Source organism: Oncorhynchus keta, chromosome 7, assembly GCF_023373465.1.
Source record: "Oncorhynchus keta strain PuntledgeMale-10-30-2019 chromosome 7, Oket_V2, whole genome shotgun sequence".
NCBI lineage: Eukaryota > Metazoa > Chordata > Actinopteri > Salmoniformes > Salmonidae > Oncorhynchus > Oncorhynchus keta.
In genome coordinates, this window is record NC_068427.1 from 33921088 (window position 1) to 33945227 (window position 24140).

Below are 24140 nucleotides of genomic sequence, written 5' to 3' on the forward strand. Positions count from 1 at the left end.
TCCCTCAGATTACAGAGACCCACAAATAATTCTAAAACAAATTAAATTGTGATAAACTCCTAAATATCTATTGGGTGAAATACCAGTGTGCCATCACAGCAGCAAGATGTGTGACCTGTTGTCCCAAGAAAAGGTCAACCAGTGAAGAACAAACACATTACATTTATGTTTATTTATTTTCTCTATTGTGATTTAACTATTTGCACATCGTTACAACACTGTATATAGACATACTATGACATTTGAAATGTCTCTATTCCTTTGGAACTTTTGTGAGTGTAATGTTTACTATTCATTTTATATTGTTTCACTTTTGTTCTTGATCTATTTCACTTGCTTTGGCAATGTAAGCATCCCACGCCAATAAAGCCCTTTGAATTGGAGAGAGAGAGACTGACTGACTACAGGAAACTCACAGCTTTGACACTGGTCCTCCTTGGGGCCCCAACAGCGACCGTTACAGGATTTGTGACACTTCTGGCCTGTGGACAAGAACATAAACGTATACTGTTACACCAAGTTCACACATGATACGAAAACACCACCAATTTAACACACTTCTCTACCAAGAACCTGGTAATGACGGGCATTTTTCAAAGCCAACGTGAGTCTCTTTTGTACATGGTCCTTCGAGGTAAAAACATTTGACCTAAAACAAGAGTTGTTTGCAGAGAGAGAGAATGTTAGATATGCTATAATCATCGTAATCACTATCATCTTCCTAGATTATTTACCAAGCACCAGGTAATATCTGATATGGCTATGAAGATTGCAACAGAGTGACACAATGTACTCCACTGTTTTGTTTCCTTAATGGTAGACGATTTGACGCTGCCACGAGTAGCACCAGCGATATCGAGATGAGCGAGATGTAAGACTTCGCTCTCACACAGTCGCACACAGTATCTGCACATGTGCACGGGTTTGCTACACGCTGCTTCAGCGTGGGAGTGACGGGACCAAAACAGTGGAGAAGATGAGTCTACCTTTAATGAACTACAGAGTGTTCTCTCATTAACGGCTGCTGCAGTGGAGAGAGACAGCAGCAGTAGCACCTAGCGAGACACTCTGCTGTTATAATAGTGTTAGCTGTGTTTTGGAGGGCTTAATTGACTGCCTGGTAATTGCAGTGTGAGGCAGGATGAGTGCTGGAGTTGTGTGTTCCAGTTCAGTTAAGAGCAATTACATTGAAGCCTGACACTTTCTCTCTGACATTTCTATCTACATCCTCTCCCTTCCCTTCCCTTCCCCTCTCCCTCTCTCATCCCTCCCTCTCTCCATCTATCCCTGACACTCTCTGACTTTTCATCACCTGCCCTGTGCTACCCTTCCTTCCCTCCCTCACGTCCTTGCTCCCTCGCTCCCTACCTATATGATAATGGGGTAAGCTTGGGAGATGGGGACAACGCTAACATATGTACAGTGGGGCAAAAAAGTATTTAGTCAGCCATCAATTGTGCATGTTCCCCCACTTAAAAAGATGAGAGAGGCCTGTGATTTTCATCATAGGTACACTTCAACTATGACAGACAAAATGAAAATAAAAATCCAGAAAATCACATTGTAGGATTTTTAATGAATTTATTTGCAAATTATGGTGGAAAATAAGTATTTGGTCACCTACACACAAGTAAGATTTCTGGCTCTCACAGAACTGTAACTTCTTCTTTAAGAGGCTCCTCTGTCCTCCACTCGTTACCTGTATTAATGGCACCTGTTTGAACTTGTTATCAGTATAAAAGACACCTGTCCACAACCTCAAACAGTCACACTCCAAACTCTACTATGGCCAAGACCAAAGAGCTGTCAAAGGACACCAGAAACAAAATTGTAGACCTGCAACAGGCTGGGAAGACTGAATCTGCAATAGGTAAGCAGGTTGGTTTGAAGAAATCAACTGTGGGAGCAATTATTAGGAAATGGAAGACATACAAGACCACTAATAATCTCCCTTTCACCTCATCCAAATGCTCTCAAGTGAAAATCAGAATAAAAACAAATACATTACTATAAATATGTATTATTATAAAAAAAAAACATGTTTTCACAAAAGTAGTGCACTGGGCCTTTACTAGTATTTGCGGACCGATATAGACGTCTGTAACGCGGGCAACAAAAAAAAAATCAGCAACTCCGCTTTGGCAAGAAAGGTATATAATTAAGAACAGTATTTTACAGGATTTAATAGTTGGAATTGTAAGAGTTGATGCCGTGACCCTTTCTCTGTTATTTCAATTCTAATGGGATGCAGAAAGAACAAAAACCCTGTTCTCAAACATTTACATCGAAAGGTGCAAAGTTATGGGCAGAGACACAAAACATTTACATCAAATTACATTTCTTGATCAAATAACATGTAAAACATCCACTTTTTGTGCAGTATTAAATTACCATCCTTACAAACCACTTCATGTTAAATGTACATGACTGCATTGTACATAGGCTGGTCATCTAGGTTTGTACCTGTAGACTTTCCATCACCATGAGGAAAAACAACGACCAATACAGTAATTGAGTACATCAAGTGTTTTGGGATGATGTGATGTGATGAGTATGGCACTTGCAATGTAAGGGTTGTGAGTTTGATTCCCACGGGGGACCAGTATGACAATTTCAGTTTTGAAATAGTTTGCATTTGCAAAGTATTTCAAGAAACTGGAAAACATATATCAAGCAAGTCTTTTTATAATCCACACGTATTATCAGATTAACTTTTTCTATTTTGGATAGATAATTATCAGACTCAATATACAATTACTGGTAAACACTAACGCATTTTGTTAGTGCACTTGGCCTTAACTAGTTGTGTATTAGCGGACCGATACAGACGTCTTCAGGCGGTGGAAAAATAATCTCAGCACAGGGACACAACCCAACCACAAACTACTGCAGCTATGCACAGGGACACAACCCAACCACAAACTACTGCGGCTATGCACAGGGACACAACCCAACCACAAACTACTGAGGCTATGCACAGGGACACAACCCAACTACAAACTACTGCGGCTATGCACAGGGACACAACCCAACCACAAACTACTGCGGCTATGCACAGGGACACAACCCAACCACAAACTACTGCGGCTATGCACAGGGACACAACCCAACCACAAACTACTGCGGCTATGCACAGGGACACAACCCAACCACAAACTACTGCGGCTATGCACAGGGACACAACCCAACCACAAACTACTGCGGCTATGCACAGGGACACAACCCAACTACAAACTACTGCGGCTATGCACAGGGACACAACCCAACCACAAACTACTGCGGCTATGCACAGGGACACAACCCAACCACAAACTACTGAGGCTATGCACAGGGACACAACCCAACTACAAACTACTGAGGCTATCCACAGGGACACAACCCAACTACAAACTACTGCGGCTATGCACAGGGACACAACCCAACCACAAACTACTGCGGCTATGCACAGGGACACAACCCAACCACAAACTACTGAGGCTATGCACAGGGACACAACCCAACTACAAACTACTGCGGCTATGCACAGGGACACAACCCAACCACAAACTACTGCGGCTATGCACAGGGACACAACCCAACCACAAACTACTGCGGCTATGCACAGGGACACAACCCAACTACAAACTACTGCGGCTATCCACAGGGACACAACCCAACCACAAACTACTGCGGCTATGCACAGGGACACAACCCAACTACAAACTACTGAGGCTATGCACAGAGACACAACCCAACTACAAACTACTGCGGCTATCCACAGGGACACAACCCAACCACAAACTACTGCGGCTATGCACAGGGACACAACCCAACCACAAACTACTGCGGCTATGCACAGGGACACAACCCAACCACAAACTACTGCGGCTATGCACAGGGACACAACCCAACTACAAACTACTGCGGCTATGCACAGGGACACAACCCAACCACAAACTACTGAGGCTATGCACAGGGACACAACCCAACCACAAACTACTGAGGCTATGCACAGGGACACAACCCAACCACAAACTACTGAGGCTATGCACAGGGACACAACCCAACCACAAACTACTGCGGCTATGCACAGGGACACAACCCAACCACAAACTACTGCGGCTATGCACAGGGACACAACCCAACCACAAACTACTGCGGCTATGCACAGGGACACAACCCAACCACAAACTACTGCGGCTATGCACAGGGACACAACCCAACCACAAACTACTGCGGCTATGCACAGGGACACAACCCAACTACAAACTACTGCGGCTATGCACAGGGACACAACCCAACCACAAACTACTGCGGCTATGCACAGGGACACAACCCAACCACAAACTACTGAGGCTATGCACAGGGACACAACCCAACCACAAACTACTGCGGCTATGCACAGGGACACAACCCGACCACAAACTACTGCGGCTATGCACAGGGACACAACCCGACCACAAACTACTGCGGCTATGCACAGGGACACAACTCAACCACAAACTACTGCGGCTATGCACAGGGACACAACCCAACCACAAACTAATAATAATTAACATAATTTAATAAGAAAAACTGAACACTGCAAAATACAAAACAACAATGTGAAACAAATGAAACAGTCCCGTGTGGCTGTGGAAGTATTTCAAGGCCTACCTTCAAACGCAGTGCCTCTTTGCTTGACATCATGGGAAAATCAAAAGAAATCAGCCAAGACCTCAGAAAAAAACGGTCTTAAAGGTACCACGTTGATCTGTACAAACAATAGTGCGCAAGTATAAACACAATCTGACAATGCAGCCGTCATACCGCTCAGGAAGGAGACGCTTTCTGTCTCCTAGAGATTAACGTACTTTGGTGCGAAAAGTGCAAATCAATCCCAGAACAACAGCAAAGGAACTTGTGAAGTAGCTGGAGGAAATAGGTACAAAAGTATCGATATCCACAGTAAAACAAGTCCTATATCGACTTAACCTGAAAGGCCACTCAGCAAGGAAGAAGCCACTGCTCCAAAACTGCCATAAAAAAGCCAGACTACGGTTTGCAACTGCACATGGGGACAAAGATCGTACTTTTTGAGAAATGTCCTCTGGTCTGATGAAACAAAAATAGAACTGTTTGGCCATAATGACCATAGTTATGTTTGGAGGAAAAAGGGGGAGGCTTGTAAGCCGAAGAATACCATCCCAACCGTGAAGCACGGGGGTGGCAGCATCATGTTGTGGGGGTGCTTTGCTGCAGGAGGGACTGGTGCACTTAACAGAATAGGTGGCATCATGAGGGATGAAAATTATGTGGATATATTGAAGCAACATCTTAAGACATCCGTCAGAAAGCTTGTGGAAAGCTCCCTGAAACGTTTGACCCAGTTTAAACAATTTAAAGCCAAATGCTATCAAATAGTAATTTGAGTGTATGTACACTTCAGACCCACTGGGAATGTGATGAAAGAAATAAAAGCTGAAATAAAGCATTCTCTCTACTATTATTCGGACATTTCACATTTTTTCAATAATGTGGTGATCCAAACTGACCCAAGAAAGGGAATTTTTACTTGGATTAAATGTCAGGAATTGTGAAAAACTGAGTTTAAATGTATTTGGCTAAGGTGTATGTAAACTTCCAACTTCAACTGTTTCATCCCCGTATATCCCGCCCTTTTTATCCCAACACACTGTATATTTCCCCCTCTGTATATCCCCCTGTATATCTCCCAGTTGTATCTCCCTTCCATATATCCCCCTGTATGTCCCTCCCTCCTGTACCCCCCTTATATCTCCCTCTTGTACATCCCCCCGGTATATCCCGCCCTTTGTACCCTCCCTGTAAATTCTCCGCTGTATACCCCCCGCATAACCCCCCATACATCCACTCCCATATAACCCTTCCCCTTTATCCCCCTTTTCCCCCTTTGTATATCCTCTGCTGTATATCCCCCCTGTATATTCCCCATATATGTCCCGGGGAATATACTCAACCAGTATAGCCCCTCAGTATAGCCCCCCTCTGTAGATCCCCCCCTGTATATCCCCCATATATCCCATTATTTTTTATCACCAGCCTGTATATTTCTCCCTCGGTATATCCCCCACCCCTGTATATATCCCACTTGTATATCTCCCCCCTGTACATCCCCCCTCCTGTATATATCCCACTTGTACATCCCTCTCGTATATCCCGTCCTTGTACCCCCTGTATATCCCCCTGTATATCCCCCTGTATATCCCCCTGTATATCTCCCTGTATATCCCCCTGTATATCCCCCTGTATATCTCCCTGTATATCTCCCTGTATTACCCCCTGTATACCCCCTGTATAACCCCCTGTATAACCCCCTGTATACCCCCCTGTATATCCCCCTGTATATCTCCCCTGTATATCCCCCTGTATAACCCCCCCCGTATATCCCCCTCTATATATCCCCCTGTATACTCCCCTGTATATCTCCCCTGTATATCCCCCTGTATAACCCCCTGTATATCTCCCCTGTATATCCCCCTGTATAACCCCCTGTATATCTCCCTGTATATCCCCCTGTATATCCCCCTGTATACCCCCTGCATATCTCCCCTGTATATCCTCCCTGTATAACCCCCTGTATATCTCCCTGTATATCCCCCTGTATATCCCCCTGTATAACCCCCTGCATATCTCCCTGTATATCCCCCCTGTATATCCTCTGCTTATATCCCCCTGTATATCTCCCCTGTATATCCTCTGCTGTATATCCCCCTGTATATCCTCTGCTTATATCCCCCTGTATATCCCCCTTTGTATATCCTCTGCTGTATATCCCCCCTTGTATATCCTCTGCTGTATATCCCTCCTGTATATCCCCTTTGTATCCCCCCTGTATATCCCCCCTATATATCACCCTTTGTATATCCTCTGCTGTATATCCCCCTTTGTATATCCCCCCGGTATATCCCCCCTTTATTCCCCCCTGTATATCCCCCATATTTATCCTCTGCTGTATATCCCCCTATATATCCCCCTGTATATCCCCCCTGTATATCCCCCCCTGTATTCCATCCCTGTATATCCCCCATATTTATCCTCTGCTGTATATCCCCCTGTATACCCCCCTGTATATCCCCCATATTTATCCTCTGCTGTATCCCCCTGTATATCGAACCCTATATATCTCCCCTGTATATCCCCCTATATATCCCCCCTGTATATCCCCCCTATATATCCCCCTATATATCCCCCCTGTATATCCCCCATATTTATCCTCTGCTGTATATCCCCCTATATATCCCCCTGTATATCCCCCATATTTATCCTCTGCTGTATATCCCCCTGTATAACCCCCTGTATATCCCCTCTATATCCCCCTGTATAACCCCCACTGTATATCCCCCTGTATATCCCCCTGTATAACCCCCTGTATATCTCCCTGTATATCCCCCTGTATATCCTCTGCTGTATATCCCCTGTATATCCTCTGCTTATATCCCCTGTATATCTCCCTGTATATCCTCTGCTGTATATCCCCTGTATATCCTCTGCTTATATCCCCCTGTATATCCCCCTTTGTATATCCTCTGCTGTATATCCCCTTTGTATCCCCCTGTATATCCCCCTATATATCCCCTTTGTATATCCTCTGCTGTATATCCCCTTTGTATATCCCCCGGTATATCCCCCTGTATTCCCCCTGTATATCCCCCATATTTATCCTCTGCTCTATATCCCCCTGTATATCCCCCTGTATTCCACCCCTGTATATCCCCCATATTTATCCTCTGCTGTATATCCCCCTGTATATTGAACCCTATATATCTCCCCTGTATATCCCCGCTGTATATCCCCCCTGTATATCCCCTATATATCCCCCTGTATATCCCCCTATATATCCCCCTATATATCCCCCTGTATATCCCCCATATTTATCCTCTGCTGTATATCCCCTATATATCCCCCTGTATATCCCCATATTTATCCTCTGCTGTATATCCCCCTATATACCCCCTGTATATCCCCCATATTTATCCTCTGCTGTATATCCCCCCTGTATATCCCCCTGTATAAACCCCTGTATATCTCCCTGTATATCCCCCTGTATATGCTCTGCTGTATATCCCCCTGTATATCCTCTGCTTATATCCCCCCTGTATATCTCCCCTGTATATCTCCCATGTATATCATCTGCTGTATATCCCCCTGTATATCCCCCCTGTATAACCCCTGTATATCCCCCTTGTATATCCCCCCTGTATACCCCCCGCTGGATGTCCTCTGCTGTATATCCCCCTGTATATCCTCTGCTGTATATCCCCCCTGTATATCCCCCGCTGGATGTCCTCTGCTGTATATCCCCCCTGTATATCCCCCTATATATCCCCCATATATCCCCCCTGTATATCCCCCATATTTATCCTCTGCTGTATATCCCCCTATATACCCCCTGTATATCCCCATAATTATCCTCTGCTGTATATCCCTCCTGTATAACCCCCCCTGTATATCCCCCCTCTATATCCCCCCATGTATAACCCCCACTGTATATCCCCTTGTATATCCCCCTGTATACCCCCTGTATATCTCCCTGTATATCCCCCTGTATATCCTCTGCTGTAGCTCCCCCTGTATATCCTCTGCTTATATCCCCCTGTATATCTCCCTGTATATCTCCCATGTATATCCTCTGCTGTATATCCCCTATATATCCTCTGCTTATATCCCCCTGTATAACCCCTGTATATCCCCCTGTATATCCCCCTTTGTATATCCTCTGCTGTATATCCCCCTGTATATCCCCTTTGTATATCCTCTGCTGTATATCCCCCTGTATATCTCCTTTGTATATCCTCTGCTGTATATCCCCTTTGTATATCCCCACTGTATATCCCCCGGTATATCCCCTGTATATCCCCCTGTATTCCCCCTGTATATCCCCCATATTTATACTCTGCTGTATATCCCCTGTATATCCCCTGTATATCCCCTGTATATCCCCCTGTATATCCCCCTGTATTCCCCCTGTATATCCCCCATATTTATCCGCTGCTGTATATCCCCCTGTATATCCCCCTGTATATCCCCACTGTATACCCCCCTGTATATCCCCCATATTTACCCTCTGCTGTATATCCCCCTGTATATCCCCCTGTATATCCCCCTGTATATCCCCCCTGTATATCCCCCATATTTATCCTCTGCTGTATATCCCCCCTGTATATCCTCCGCTGTATATCCCCCCTATATATCCCCCTGTATATCCCCCCTATATATCCCCCTATATATTTGGGGCGGCAGCGTAGCCTAGTGGTTAGAGCGTTGGACTAGTAACCGGAAGGTTGTGAGTTCAAGGTACAAATCTGTCGTTCTGCCCCTGAACAGGCAGTTAACCCACTGTTCCCAGGCCGTCATTGAAAATAAGAATGTGTTCTTAACTGACTTGCCTGGTTAAATAAAGGTAAAATCCCCTGTATATCCCCCATATTTATCCTCTGCTGTATATCCCCCCTATATATCCCCCCCAGTATATCCCCCATATTTATCCTCTGCTGTATATCCCCCCATATATCCCCCCTGTATATCCTCGGCTGTATATCCCCCCTGTATATCCTCCGCTGCATATCCCCCCTGTCTATCACCCCTGTATAACCTCCTCTGTATATCCCCCCTGTATAACCCCTGTATATCCCCGTTGTATATCCCCCTGTATACCCCCCACTGGATGTCCTCTGCTGTATATCCCCCTGTATATCCTCTGCTGTATATCCCCCCTGTATATCCCCGCTGGATGTCCTCTGCTGTATATCCCCCTGTATATCCCCTATATATCCCCCATATATCCCCCTGTATATCCCCCATATTTATCCTCTGCTGTATATCCCCCTATATATCCCCCTGTATATCCCCCATATTTATCCTCTGCTGTATATCCCCCTATATACCCCCTGTATATCCCCCATAATTATCCTCTGCTGTATATCCCCCTGTATAACCCCCTGTATATCCCCCTCTATATGCCCCCATGTATAACCCCCACTGTATATCCCCTTGTATATCCCCTGTATACCCCCTGTATATCTCCCTGTATATCCCCTGTATATCCTCTGCTGTAGCTCCCCTGTATATCCTCTGCTTATATCCCCCTGTATATCTCCCTGTATATCTCCCATGTATATCCTCTGCTGTATATCCCCCTATATATCCTCTGCTTATATCCCCCTGTATAACCCCTGTATATCCCCCTGTATATCCCCCTTTGTATATCCTCTGCTGTATATCCCCCCTGTATATCCCCTTTGTATATCCTCTGCTGTATATCCCCCCTGTATATCCCCCTCTGTATATCCTCTGCTGTATATCCCCCTTTGTATATGCCCCACTGTATATCCCCCCGGTATATCCCCCTGTATATCCCCCCTGTATTCCCCCCTGTATATCCCCCATATTTATACTCTGCTGTATATCCCCCTGTATATCCCCCTGTATATCCCCCCTGTATTCCCCCCCCCTGTATATCCCCCATATTTATCCGCTGCTGTATATCCCCTGTATATCCCCTGTATATCCCCACTGTATAGCCCCCTATATATCCCCATATATCCCCCTGTATATCCCCCATATTTATCCTCTGCTGTATATCCCCCTATATATCCCCCTGTATATCCCCCATATTTATCCTCTGCTGTATATCCCCCTATATACCCCCTGTATATCCCCCATAATTATCCTCTGCTGTATATCCCCTGTATAACCCCCTGTATATCCCCCTCTATATCCCCCATGTATAACCCCCACTGTATATCCCCCTTGTATATCCCCCTGTATACCCCCTGTATATCTCCCCTGTATATCCCCCTGTATATCCTCTGCTGTAGCTCCCCTGTATATCCTCTGCTTATATCCCCCTGTATATCTCCCCTGTATATCTCCCATGTATATCCTCTGCTGTATATCCCCTATATATCCTCTGCTTATATCCCCCTGTATAACCCTGTATATCCCCCTGTATATCCCCTTTGTATATCCTCTGCTGTATATCCCCCTGTGTATCCCCTTTGTATATCCTCTGCTGTATATCCCCCTGTATATCCCCCTCTGTATATCCTCTGCTGTATATCCCCTTTGTATATGCCCCACTGTATATCCCCCGGTATATCCCCCTGTATATCCCCCTGTATTCCCCCTGTATACCCCCTATATATCCCCCATATATCCCCCTGTATATCCCCCATATTTATCCTCTGCTGTATATCCCCCTATATACCCCCTGTATATCCCCATAATTATCCTCTGCTGTATATCCCTCCTGTATAACCCCCTGTATAACCCCCTGTATATCCCCCTCTATATCCCCCCATGTATAACCCCCCACTGTATATCCCCCTTGTATATCCCCCCTGTATACCCCCCCTGTATATCTCCCCTGTATATCCCCCTGTATATCCTCTGCTGTAGCTCCCCCTGTATATCCTCTGCTTATATCCCCCCTGTATATCTCCCCTGTATATCTCCCATGTATATCCTCTGCTGTATATCCCCCTATATATCCTCTGCTTATATCCCCCCTGTATAACCCCTGTATATCCCCCCTGTATATCCCCCTTTGTATATCCTCTGCTGTATATCCCCCTGTATATCCCCTTTGTATATCCTCTGCTGTATATCCCCCCTGTATATCTCCCTTTGTATATCCTCTGCTGTATATCCCCCTTTGTATATCCCCCACTGTATATCCCCCCGGTATATCTCCCTGTATATCCCCCCTGTATTCCCCCCTGTATATCCCCCATATTTATACTCTGCTGTATATCCCCCTGTATATCCCCCTGTATATCCCCCTGTATATCCCCCTGTATATCCCCCCTGTATTCCCCCCTGTATATCCCCCATATTTATCCGCTGCTGTATATCCCCCTGTATATCCCCCTGTATATCCCCACTGTATACCCCCCCTGTATATCCCCCATATTTACCCTCTGCTGTATATCCCCTGTATATCCCCTGTATATCCCCCTGTATATCCCCCATATTTATCCTCTGCTATATATCCCCCCTGTATATCCCCCATATTTATCCTCTGCTGTATATCCCCCCTGTATATCCTCCGCTGTATATCCCCCCTGTATATCACCCCTATATATCCCCCCTGTATATCCCCCCTATATATCCCCCCTATATATTTGGGGCGGCAGCGTAGCCTAGTGGTTAGAGCGTTGGACTAGTAACCGGAAGGTTGTGAGTTGAAGGTACAAATCTGTCGTTCTGCCCCTGAACAGGCAGTTAACCCACTGTTCCCAGGCCGTCATTGAAAATAAGAATGTGTTCTTAACTGACTTGCCTGGTTAAATAAAGGTAAAATCCCCTGTATATCCCCCATATTTATCCTCTGCTGTATATCCCCCTATATATCCCCCCAGTATATCCCCATATTTATCCTCTGCTGTATATCCCCCATATATCCCCCTGTATATCCTCGGCTGTATATCCCCCCTGTATATCCTCCGCTGCATATCCCCCCTGTCTATCACCCCTGTATAACCTCCTCTGTATATCCCCCCTGTATAACCCCTGTATATCCCCGTTGTATATCCCCCCTGTATACCCCCCACTGGATGTCCTCTGCTGTATATCCCCCTGTATATCCTCTGCTGTATATCCCCCCTGTATATCCCCCGCTGGATGTCCTCTGCTGTATATCCCCCCTGTATATCCCCCTATATATCCCCCATATATCCCCCCTGTATATCCCCCATATTTATCCTCTGCTGTATATCCCCCCTATATATCCCCCTGTATATCCCCCATAATTATCCTCTGCTGTATATCCCCCTATATACCCCCTGTATATCCCCCATAATTATCCTCTGCTGTATATCCCCTGTATAACCCCCTGTATATCCCCCTCTATATGCCCCCATGTATAACCCCCACTGTATATCCCCTTGTATATCCCCCTGTATACCCCCTGTATATCTCCCCTGTATATCCCCCTGTATATCCTCTGCTGTAGCTCCCCTGTATATCCTCTGCTTATATCCCCCTGTATATCTCCCTGTATATCTCCCATGTATATCCTCTGCTGTATATCCCCTATATATCCTCTGCTTATATCCCCCTGTATAACCCCTGTATATCCCCCTGTATATCCCCTTTGTATATCCTCTGCTGTATATCCCCCTGTATATCCCCTTTGTATATCCTCTGCTGTATATCCCCCTGTATATCCCCCTCTGTATCTCCTCTGCTGTATATCCCCTTTGTATATGCCCCACTGTATATCCCCCGGTATATCCCCCTGTATATCCCCCTGTATTCCCCCTGTATATCCCCCATATTTATACTCTGCTGTATATCCCCTGTATATCCCCTGTATATCCCCCTGTATATCCCCCTGTATTCCCCCCTGTATATCCCCCATATTTATCCGCTGCTGTATATCCCCTGTATATCCCCCTGTATATCCCCACTGTATAGCCCCCTATATATCCCCATATATCCCCCTGTATATCCCCCATATTTATCCTCTGCTGTATATCCCCTATATATCCCCTGTATATCCCCCATATTTATCCTCTGCTGTATATCCCCCTATATACCCCCTGTATATCCCCCATAATTATCCTCTGCTGTATATCCCCTGTATAACCCCCTGTATATCCCCCTCTATATCCCCCATGTATAACCCCCACTGTATATCCCCTTGTATATCCCCCTGTATACCCCCTGTATATCTCCCCTGTATATCCCCCTGTATATCCTCTGCTGTAGCTCCCCCTGTATATCCTCTGCTTATATCCCCCCTGTATATCTCCCCTGTATATCTCCCATGTATATCCTCTGCTGTATATCCCCCTATATATCCTCTGCTTATATCCCCCCTGTATAACCCCTGTATATCCCCCCTGTATATCCCCCTTTGTATATCCTCTGCTGTATATCCCCCCTGTATATCCCCTTTGTATATCCTCTGCTGTATATCCCCCCTGTATATCCCCCTCTGTATATCCTCTGCTGTATATCCCCCTTTGTATATGCCCCACTGTATATCCCCCGGTATATCCCCCTGTATATCCCCCTGTATTCCCCCTGTATATCCCCCTATATATCCCCCATATATCCCCCCTGTATATCCCCCATATTTATCCTCTGCTGTATATCCCCCTATATACCCCCTGTATATCCCCCATAATTATCCTCTGCTGTATATCCCCCCTGTATAACCCCCCCTGTATATCCCCCCTCTATATCCCCCCATGTATAACCCCCCACTGTATATCCCCCTTGTATATCCCCCCTGTATACCCCCCCTGTATATCTCCCCTGTATATCCCCCTGTATATCCTCTGCTGTAGCTCCCCTGTATATCCTCTGCTTATATCCCCCTGTATATCTCCCTGTATATCTCCCATGTATATCCTCTGCTGTATATCCCCTATATATCCTCTGCTTATATCCCCCTGTATAACCCCTGTATATCCCCCTGTATATCCCCTTTGTATATCCTCTGCTGTATATCCCCTGTATATCCCCTTTGTATATCCTCTGCTGTATATCCCCCTGTATATCTCCCTTTGTATATCCTCTGCTGTATATCCCCTTTGTATATCCCCACTGTATATCCCCCGGTATATCCCCTGTATATCCCCCTGTATTCCCCCTGTATATCCCCCATATTTATACTCTGCTGTATATCCCCTGTATATCCCCCTGTATATCCCCCTGTATATCCCCCTGTATATCCCCCTGTATTCCCCCTGTATATCCCCCATATTTATCCGCTGCTGTATATCCCCTGTATATCCCCTGTATATCCCCACTGTATACCCCCTGTATATCCCCCATATTTACCCTCTGCTGTATATCCCCCTGTATATCCCCCTGTATATCCCCCCTGTATATCCCCCATATTTATCCTCTGCTATATATCCCCCCTGTATATCCCCCATATTTATCCTCTGCTGTATATCCCCCCTGTATATCCTCCGCTGTATATCCCCCCTGTATATCACCCCTATATATCCCCCCTGTATATCCCCCCTATATATCCCCCTATATATTTGGGGCGGCAGCGTAGCCTAGTGGTTAGAGCGTTGGACTAGTAACCGGAAGGTTGTGAGTTGAAGGTACAAATCTGTCGTTCTGCCCCTGAACAGGCAGTTAACCCCCTGTATATCCTCCGCTGTATATCCCCCTGTATTTCCTCCGCTGTATATCCCCCCTATATATCCCCTCTCTATATCCCCCCTATATATCCCCCCTATATATTCCCCCTGTATATTCCCCCTGTATATCTCTTTCTGTTCTTGTGAAAACCATCCAGTAAAAAGGCTACATAATTATTTAAGTCAGTAGATGTTTCCTTCTCTTTCATTGATGAGCTACTCACATGTAACACTGCTATTGGTGGGCACCACCAGAGGGCTTACGCGGGCGTTCTTGACGATATCTTGCCAGTGGATGGTGTCTGCATGGCACAGGAACTTATTCTGGTCGACATACACACCGCCTTGTAGGATCTCTGTGGGATAGGAGAAGACACAGAGAAACACATCAGGACAAAGTCCTGACCCATGAACAAAAAGATGCACGCACACACATGGACACACGCATGGAGGCACACACACACACACACACACACACACACACACACACACACACACACACACACACACACACACACACACACACACACACACACACACACACACACACACACACACACACACACACACACACACACACAGAGAGGTGTAGTGTGTACCATTAGATATGAGAGAAACAGCTAACGGAGACCTCAGCCCTGACTCCTCCATCCTCCACCAGATATATTTGATGGATGAGGTTTTTAGAAGGTCAGGCAGACAAATCCTTGTCTTATTGCTGTTATTATTAACCATAATCTAGTTTTGTTGTTTTTCCTCTCTCTTCTTCCTCATACCAACAGACACACGCAGACATGCCACGCAGATACACACACACACACTTGCACGCACAGACACACAAACACACCGCAGCAGACATAAACATAGGAAATAACTATGTTACCCCCCCATGAAAATAAATCCATCCAGCCTGGATTTGAACCCCCAGCCAGCCAGAGAGAGAGCGAGAGAGACAACAACAGTAACACGTTTGTAATTTCATATTTCATCAGAGGAGGGAGGAGAGCATGAGATTATATCCTGGCTGAGTCCCAAATGGAACCTATTCACTATGGGCCCTGGTCAAAAGAAGTGCAATAAAGGGAATAGGTTGCAATTTGGGATTCAGCCCATCTTCTAATATTGATCATACTGTCCACCTCGGATCAGAGAGTTTACTGGGGCTGGAGGCGATCCAACCAGTCTCTTCTTTTCACCCCCACTAACTTCCATTCTCACAGTGCAATATTGTGTTCTCTGATTGGTTAACAGAGGGCAGCCCCGATTATTCTCATCCTATTATAGACTATTCTCAAAGAAAGTCCTCGTCAGACCTAATCCAGACTCCAGCCGAATAAAAAACGAAATAAAACCCCAGCTTGTTGCTAGAAGATTAGCATTATTTACAGAGCTGGCTTTCTCTCTCTCCACAATTGTGTGTGTGTCAGTGTGTGATGGGGGAGTCTATCTTGATCTCCCCACAAGCAGATCAGCGATGTACGGTTGAAACAGATTCATAAGTATTCATAACCCCTATGGCTGGCAGAAGCCCCGTCGCAGAGAGTGTGTGTGTGTGTGTATGTGTGTAACCTAGCAGTACCCGTAGCAGCCTGATTAAAGCATACTCCACAGATGATTGGAGGTGGTGTTAATATGTTTTCTGCTTCTCTCTACGGGAGGGATGGAACCTGGCGCTCATCACGGAAATTAATTCTCAGCCACGCTATGGGAGGGATGGGAGGGAGGGATGTTCCGCTAGGTGTGTGTCTGTTTGTGTGTGTGTGTGTGTGTGTGTGTGTGTGTGTGTGTGTGTGTGTGTGTGTGTGTGTGTGTGTGTGTGTGTGTGTGTGTGTGTGTGTGTGTGTGTGTGTGTGTGTGTGTGCGCGTGTGTGTGGCACTCACAGCACAGAGGAGGAGGGAGCAACCGCTGCTCATAGGCAAACTGGGCCGTGCAAGGGACATATAAACACTACCAAACAAACACAGCACAAAACCTCAGCATGACTTCCCTGGCCCCCAATGTGTTTTTATGGACAAGAGGAGAGGCAATGTGGTGTGTGTGTGTGTCTGTGCATTTGTGCTTTAGCACATGGTTGACTTGTCTCTTTGAGCATGGATGATATTCTCTGCGTGTTCAGGCTCTGCTCAGTGATTCAGATTCCCTAGTTTTTAAACATGAGGTACACATGGGGCCTTTGAGATAGGAGGAATGTGGTTCACAACAAAGAAAACCAGAGAGGTAAAAGCTTGGTAAGAACATCACCAGTATCCAATTGTTGTCACAACATAACATTAAGACCCCCTAAAAATATAATTGTGGGAATTATTGTTAAAAAGTAATACATTTCCACAGTTCAATTGTCCCCAAATGATAACAATGTATTAAATAAAATAAAATAAATGTTCAACAATCTACACACAAAACCCCATAATGACAAAGTGAAACTGTTTTTTAGACATTTTAGCAAATGTAATAAAAATAAAAACAGAAATACCTTATTTACATAAGTATTCAGACCATTTACGATGAGACACGAAAGTGAGCTCAGGTGCATCCGGTTTCCATTGATCGTCCTTGAGATGTTTCTACAACTCGATATCTGCTAAAATGTCTAAAAACTTGTTTTTGCTTTGTCATTATGAGGTATAGTGTGTAGATTGATGAGGGAAAAAAACGATTTAAGCAATTTTAGAATAAGGCTGTAAAGTAGGTATTCCCCAAACTGGGACACGCATACTCGCAAGGCCATTGGGGGTGTGCCAAATTAAAATGTGAAAAATTATATTTTTTTTTGTTTGTTTGTTTAAAAAAAAAATAATTACCCTCACATTTTCAAGCAGTCCATTTATATTTTTCAAAGGTGCTATACATTTGAGTTTTTTTTCTCACCTGAGTAGCATTGTTTCACAGCCAAAAGTTAAATTAAACCATCTAGTGTTCAACTAAATAATAACACTATGAAAAATACAGGTAGCCTGGTCAAATAATTAACATCCAATCACATCCACCCGCCAACCCGCTCTTTTACGCTCCTGCTACTCTCTGTTCATCATATATGCATAGTCACTTTAACCATATCTACATGAACATACTACCTCAATCAGCCTGACTGTATGTAGCTTCGCTACTTTTATAGCCTCGCTACTGAATATAGCCTGTCTTTTAACTGTTGTTTTATTTCTTTACCTACCTATTGTTCACCTAATACCTTTTTGCACTATTGGTTAGAGCCTGTAAGTAAGCATTTCACCTGTTGTATTCGGCGCACGTGCCAAATAAACTTTGATTTGATTTCATTAACCGTTACTCTCACGCGGGAATTCCACAAACGGTCTGTCTGTAGCCAAAAATAGCTGCTGCTAATGTTTTTATCTGTACTGATGGCTCAAAAGCCATGACAGGGAGACATAGTGGAGTGGTAATGTGTGTGCAAGCAGTTGCTCCCGACACCAGTTGGGTACACTGCAGCATCCACCAAGAGGCTCTTGCTGCCAAGGGAATGCCTGACAGCTTGAAATATGTTTTGGACACTACAGTGAAAATGGTTAACTTTGTTAAAGCAAGGCCCCTGAGTGTATTTTATGCATTATGCAATGATATGGGCAGCGACAATGTAACGCTTTTACAACATACAGAAGTCCACTGGTTATCAAGGGGAAAAGTATTGATACATTTTTTTAAATTGAGAGATGAGTTTGAAGTTTTCTTTACTGACCATAGTTTTCACTTTTTCTCGCCTGAATGCTCTGAATCTAGGATTACAGGGACTCTCCACAAAAATACTTTCCGAAGGCACTATAAAATATAATACAAACAAATAAAATACAGCTTAACGCATATTGCACATTCAAAAACAAATATACACAATATACACAAAACGTAGTGAACCAAAACAAATCATTATAAAATTCCTCTGTCCACTGCCTGAACTGCCCTAGGGACCCCAACGCATCTATTCAAAATGTATTTTGGAGATCATTTCAAACATATAGAGCAAGAAAACTAAAGCATGACTTATATAACTTATCGAACTAAAAGAATCTCCGGAATTAAACAACTCTGTGAACGGTATGATAACTTTTAATTTGAAATCTTAACAGTGAAGTTAGGTGTCTGAAGCTTTACAAGGAGGGCCTTGTAAACAAAAATAGTGATGTGATCCATGTGACTTCAAAAAGGTCCAGCCAACCGTTTGGTAAAGAATTCAGTGATGAGTAATGGCATCCAGGGGTTTAAGAGTAGAGGCAGCTGCAGTTTGATAAATAGTATCATCATAATCAAGAGTAGGTAGAAAGGTTGACTGCACAATCTGCTTCCTGCTGACTAGAGAGAGAGACAAGATCTGTTTTTGTAAAAAAAAACAAGCACACTTTAAATCTTAGTTTCTTTAACAAGCTCATTTATATGTTTTTTAAAAGATAAATCATTGTAAAATACCAAAATATGTGTTTGCAAGGACCGGTTCAATTATAGTACCATCCAACGTGAGAAGATGCAATCCCTCTGAGACAATCTTACAAGAGCTTGAAAACAACATGTGGTTAGTTTTGCCAGTATTAAGCACAAGTTTTAAATCAGAATGTAGCCTTGTCACAGACAGGTCAGCTGTCGGGGCAATTGCATAGACAATAGTATCATCCGCATATCAATGACATTTACAATTTTTAACAGATTAATAGCATTTCTATATGTAATATATAATAGCATTTCTATAAATTGTGAAAAGAACAGGTTCTAGTATCAACCCCTGCATAACACCTTTATGCACTTCAGGAAATGCAGACTTAACCCGATCAATCACGATGGCCTGAGTTCTGTCATTAAGATAATCATGAAACCAAGTGCAGGCGTCAGAGCCCAGGCCAATCGAGGACAACTTGTTCAATAAAATAGCATGATTAACAATATCAAATGCTTTTGACAGGTCCACAAACAAGGCAGCACAGTTCATTTTAGTGTCTAAAGCATTGACAATATCATTAACAACTAACGTGGTAGCTGTGATAGTGATGTGCACTAGCCTAAACCTAGATTTATTTATAGTCAACATACCATGCTCAGAAGTTGCTTATTTACCAAATATTTGAGAATCTTGGCTAGATATGGTAACCTGACGATGGGACGATAATGATCCAGATCAATACTATCCCGCCCTTAAGGAGTGGCAGCACATCAGCGCTTTTCCATACTTTTGGAATATTTCCTGATAACAATGTTAGAGATATGGATTACAGAGCTAGCAATGAGGAGGGTAGCACAGTTGAGCAGACCCTGCTCCAGTTGGTCAGCCCCTGATGATTTCTAGGTATAGCAAGTAAGGCATCAATTACTTATTTTTCTGTGTATTGCCGAAATGCAAAATATTCACTACCATTTTCTGATTCTGTAAAATTCCAGAATCAGTGTTGAGGCCACTCTAGGAGATTGAAGGGTCAGACGCTCTTTTCAAAAAGATAGCCAGTAACTTAAAAGGTATATCTGCTAGCTAGCTTTGGCAACTAATGTGCAGCGCGATATAAGATGCAGCTAGAATTGCTTGTAGCAACAACGCGGCAGCACACACAATAAACCTTGATGAAAAATTGCTACCTTGAAATTGTTACCTTGAACAGACTGCAATAGCAGCGTATCGGCATTGATTAAAGAGGTCTGGAGGCTGTTAAGTAGTTTTTAGTTCCAAAAAGCACCCTGTTCCCTATATAGTGCACTTTTTTTGACCAGGGAATAAGGTTCCATTTGGGAGGCGAAATGATATCTATTCACCCTGTATCCTCCAAACAGGCACTCAACTATAACATTAAGAATAATACAGCGAACCCCTAGGGGATGAAGAACAGAAACCAGAGCAGCCACAGACCAGATAGAATAGATACCAGTAAAAAAATACATTTTGTTTTAGGTTATTTTCTAACTAATCGTTCATGGAGAGAATTCATAATTAATGGTAACTTTGTTACATAAGCCAAACATGCAAGCGTACGCACCTGCACACACGCACCCTCATGAACACACACACACACACACACACACACACACACACACACACACACACACACACACACACACACACACACACACACACACACACACACACACACACACACACACACACACACGAAAAACAATGGCAAGGTGGTGCAGACAGATGGCGCCTTGCTTTGAGCCCCTACTAAACATCGCAGTTTAAAATATTGTGTGTTTTTTGTAGTTTTCTTCTCTCATTTTCTTAATCAGTTAGTTTCAGCAATACTTCATACACCCGGGCAGAACTATTGGAAAATTAATAACTTACTCACCGTCCACCCGAACTTCCCGAGTTCCCGGAGACGGCGTAACAATGGGCTAGCCATTTCGGTGAGACTTCGGGCTTCCTGAGAGTCCAACCAGAGAGTAGGAAGCAGAGACACCAACGGAGAGGCAGACGTGGCAGGGTCTTAGTGAGATTAAGACCCGTCCTCCATTACCAAGCATACTTCTCGCCAATGTCCAATTAATAAACTTGACGAACTCAGAGCGAGGATCTCCTTCCAGAGGGAAATCAGATTCTGCAACATACTCTATTTTTCTGAGACTTGTCTCTCCCCCAACATCCAAATGATTTATATACAACCAGAGGGTTTAAACGTCTTTTGAGCGGACAGGAAGCGAGCTTTCTCTGGAAGATCAAAAGTGGTGGGCTCTGTTTTATGACCAACAACATTATGACGGGTGAAACATACAGGAACTTGCGAGCCACTGCTTTATTTGGAATAGTTGGTTATCAAATATCACCCTTTTTACCTTCCAAGATAGTTCTCAGGGATTATCGCCATGGCTGTGTACATCCCGCCCCAAGTGTACACCAAAAATGCTCTCAAAGATCTTCATTGGACAATGAACAAACTGGAGACTGTATATCTGGAGGCAGCGTTCATTGTTGTGGGGGAGTTTTACAAAGGTAATTTGAGGTACTTGCTCCCAAATTATTACTAACACATTGACAGTCCTACTCGTGGAAATTCAGCACTTGACCATTGCTACATGACATTTAGACACAGGTATAAGGCTATCTCCCATCCTCCTTTTGGTAAATCTGACAATGATGCCATTATGTTTATCCCCGCCTAAAATCAAAGACTCAATAGGGAAGTTCCAGTGGTCAAGTCCGCACAATGTTGGTCCAATCAATGGAGGAGCAATTCAGCGGGTCAGATACAAGGTGTATATATGGCAGAGGCTCCTAACGATCACAGATTTTTTTTAAAGCAGGCATCAAAGCCACCCTACTTTTCTCACGCTTTGTGCACAATGACAAGGGCTATGTACTTACGGTCTCCATGGAGGACGTATGTAACTCATTCAAGCGTGTTAACCCTTTGCAAGGCTGCCGGCCCAGAAAGAATCCCTAGCCTTGCCTTCAGGGTATGTGCAGACCAGCTGGCTCTTGTGTTTTCAAACATTTTTAAACTCTTTCTAGCTCAGGCCACTACCCAAACCTGCTTCAACATGTCCACTATTATCCCCGTGCCCAGGAAAGGGAAAGTAACTAAACTGAATGACTAGAACTTACCTCCGTCATCATGAAGTGCTTCAAGAGGCTAGTCAAAAACTACACCACCTCCTCCCTCCCTGACACACTCGACCCTCTCCAATTCGCCTACCGCCCTGGCAGATCCACAGGCGATGCAATTGCCATTGCACTACACACTGCCCTCACCCACCTGGACAAAAGTAATGCATATATGAGGATGCTGCTCATTGACTACAGCTCGGCCTTAAATACCATAGTGCCCTCTAAGCTCACCACAAAGCTCATGGCCCTGGGACTGAACTCCTCCCTCTGCAATTGGGTCATGAACTTCCTGACGGGCCGCCCGCAGGTGGTGAAGGTAGGCAAAGTTACCTCCTCTACACTGATTCTCAACACTGGGGCCTCACATGGGTGCGTCCTCAGTCCCATCCTGTACTCCCTGTATACCCATGATTACGTGTCCTCACACAGTTCCAACTCCATTATTAAGTTCGTTGAGACACCACAATAGTACGCCTGATTACCAACAACCACGAGATGGCCAACAGGGATGAGGTAGGCACTCTGATGGCATGGTGCCAGGTAAACAACATCTCCCTCAACAGCAAAACAAAGGCGCTGGTTGTGGACTTCAGGAGAAACCAGGCTGGGCACACCCCCATCATCATCAACGAGGCCGCCTTGCAGATGGTCAAAAACGGCAAGATCCTCCTCGTGCACATCGCCAAGAAGCTGAAATGGTCAAACCACACGGACACCGTGGTGAAGAAGGCACGTCAGCAACACTTCAACCTCAGGATGCTGAAGAAATGCAACCTTTCCCAGATGGCCCCTGCAGTGTTCTTTCTACAGGAGCACCACTGTCAGGCTGCATCACGTCCTGGTAGGGCAACTCCACCGCTGCAGACCAAAAGGCTCTACAGAGGGTGGTGGGCTTAGCCGAGCGCACCATTGGGTGCACACTGCCTGCCTTCCAGGACACCTACAACACCAGGTTTTGCAGGAAGGCCAAAAAGATAATCAAGGACCCAAGCCACCCTAGCCATAGCCTGTTCTCCCTGCTTCCTTCACTCAGACGCGGGCAGTAAAGGAGCATCAGGGCACCCCCCTCCCTCCTTGCTGCTCCCCTTATGTATATTGTACCCCCAAAAAAACAATTACCGTTCACCCACCCACCCCGCAATGGACAATTATCATTGTTATAGAGTAAATATGTATACTGTATATTACTCTTCCATTCACCCCCTGCTGCTCCCCCACGAACATTCCCCAATGGACTCTTCCCCTGCCCCCACCACCCAATGGTAATTTATCATTGCTACAGTAGTAAATGTGTATATTATTGTTATTACTATTATTATTATTGTTACTATCAACATTTTGTCATTACATTCTGTAACCTACAACTACATCTGTGTCCCTGTACATAATAAACTCAATCTAATATAATCAAATCTAAAGACAAAACATACCAACAGAAGTACTGTAAAAGAAAACAGTCCTAACTCTCATACATAGTATACTGTGTGCTTTTGATTCCAGTACC

At 44.6% G+C, this 24140-nt stretch overlaps 1 protein-coding gene across 3 annotated transcripts in view; it reads right to left on the bottom strand.

Annotated features, from left to right (window-relative positions):
* LOC118386327 (receptor tyrosine-protein kinase erbB-4-like) overlaps positions 1 to 24140 on the bottom strand; it is a 668294-nt gene that overhangs the window by 191446 nt on the left and 452708 nt on the right. For all 3 annotated transcript variants that reach the window (XM_052522700.1, XM_052522699.1, XM_052522698.1), the window contains exons 4-5: positions 15329 to 15460; positions 417 to 482 (exon numbers count right to left, since the gene is read on the bottom strand). In XM_052522700.1, the coding sequence (XP_052378660.1) occupies positions 417 to 482; positions 15329 to 15460 (198 nt within the window). The remainder of the gene's footprint in view (positions 1 to 416; positions 483 to 15328; positions 15461 to 24140) is intronic.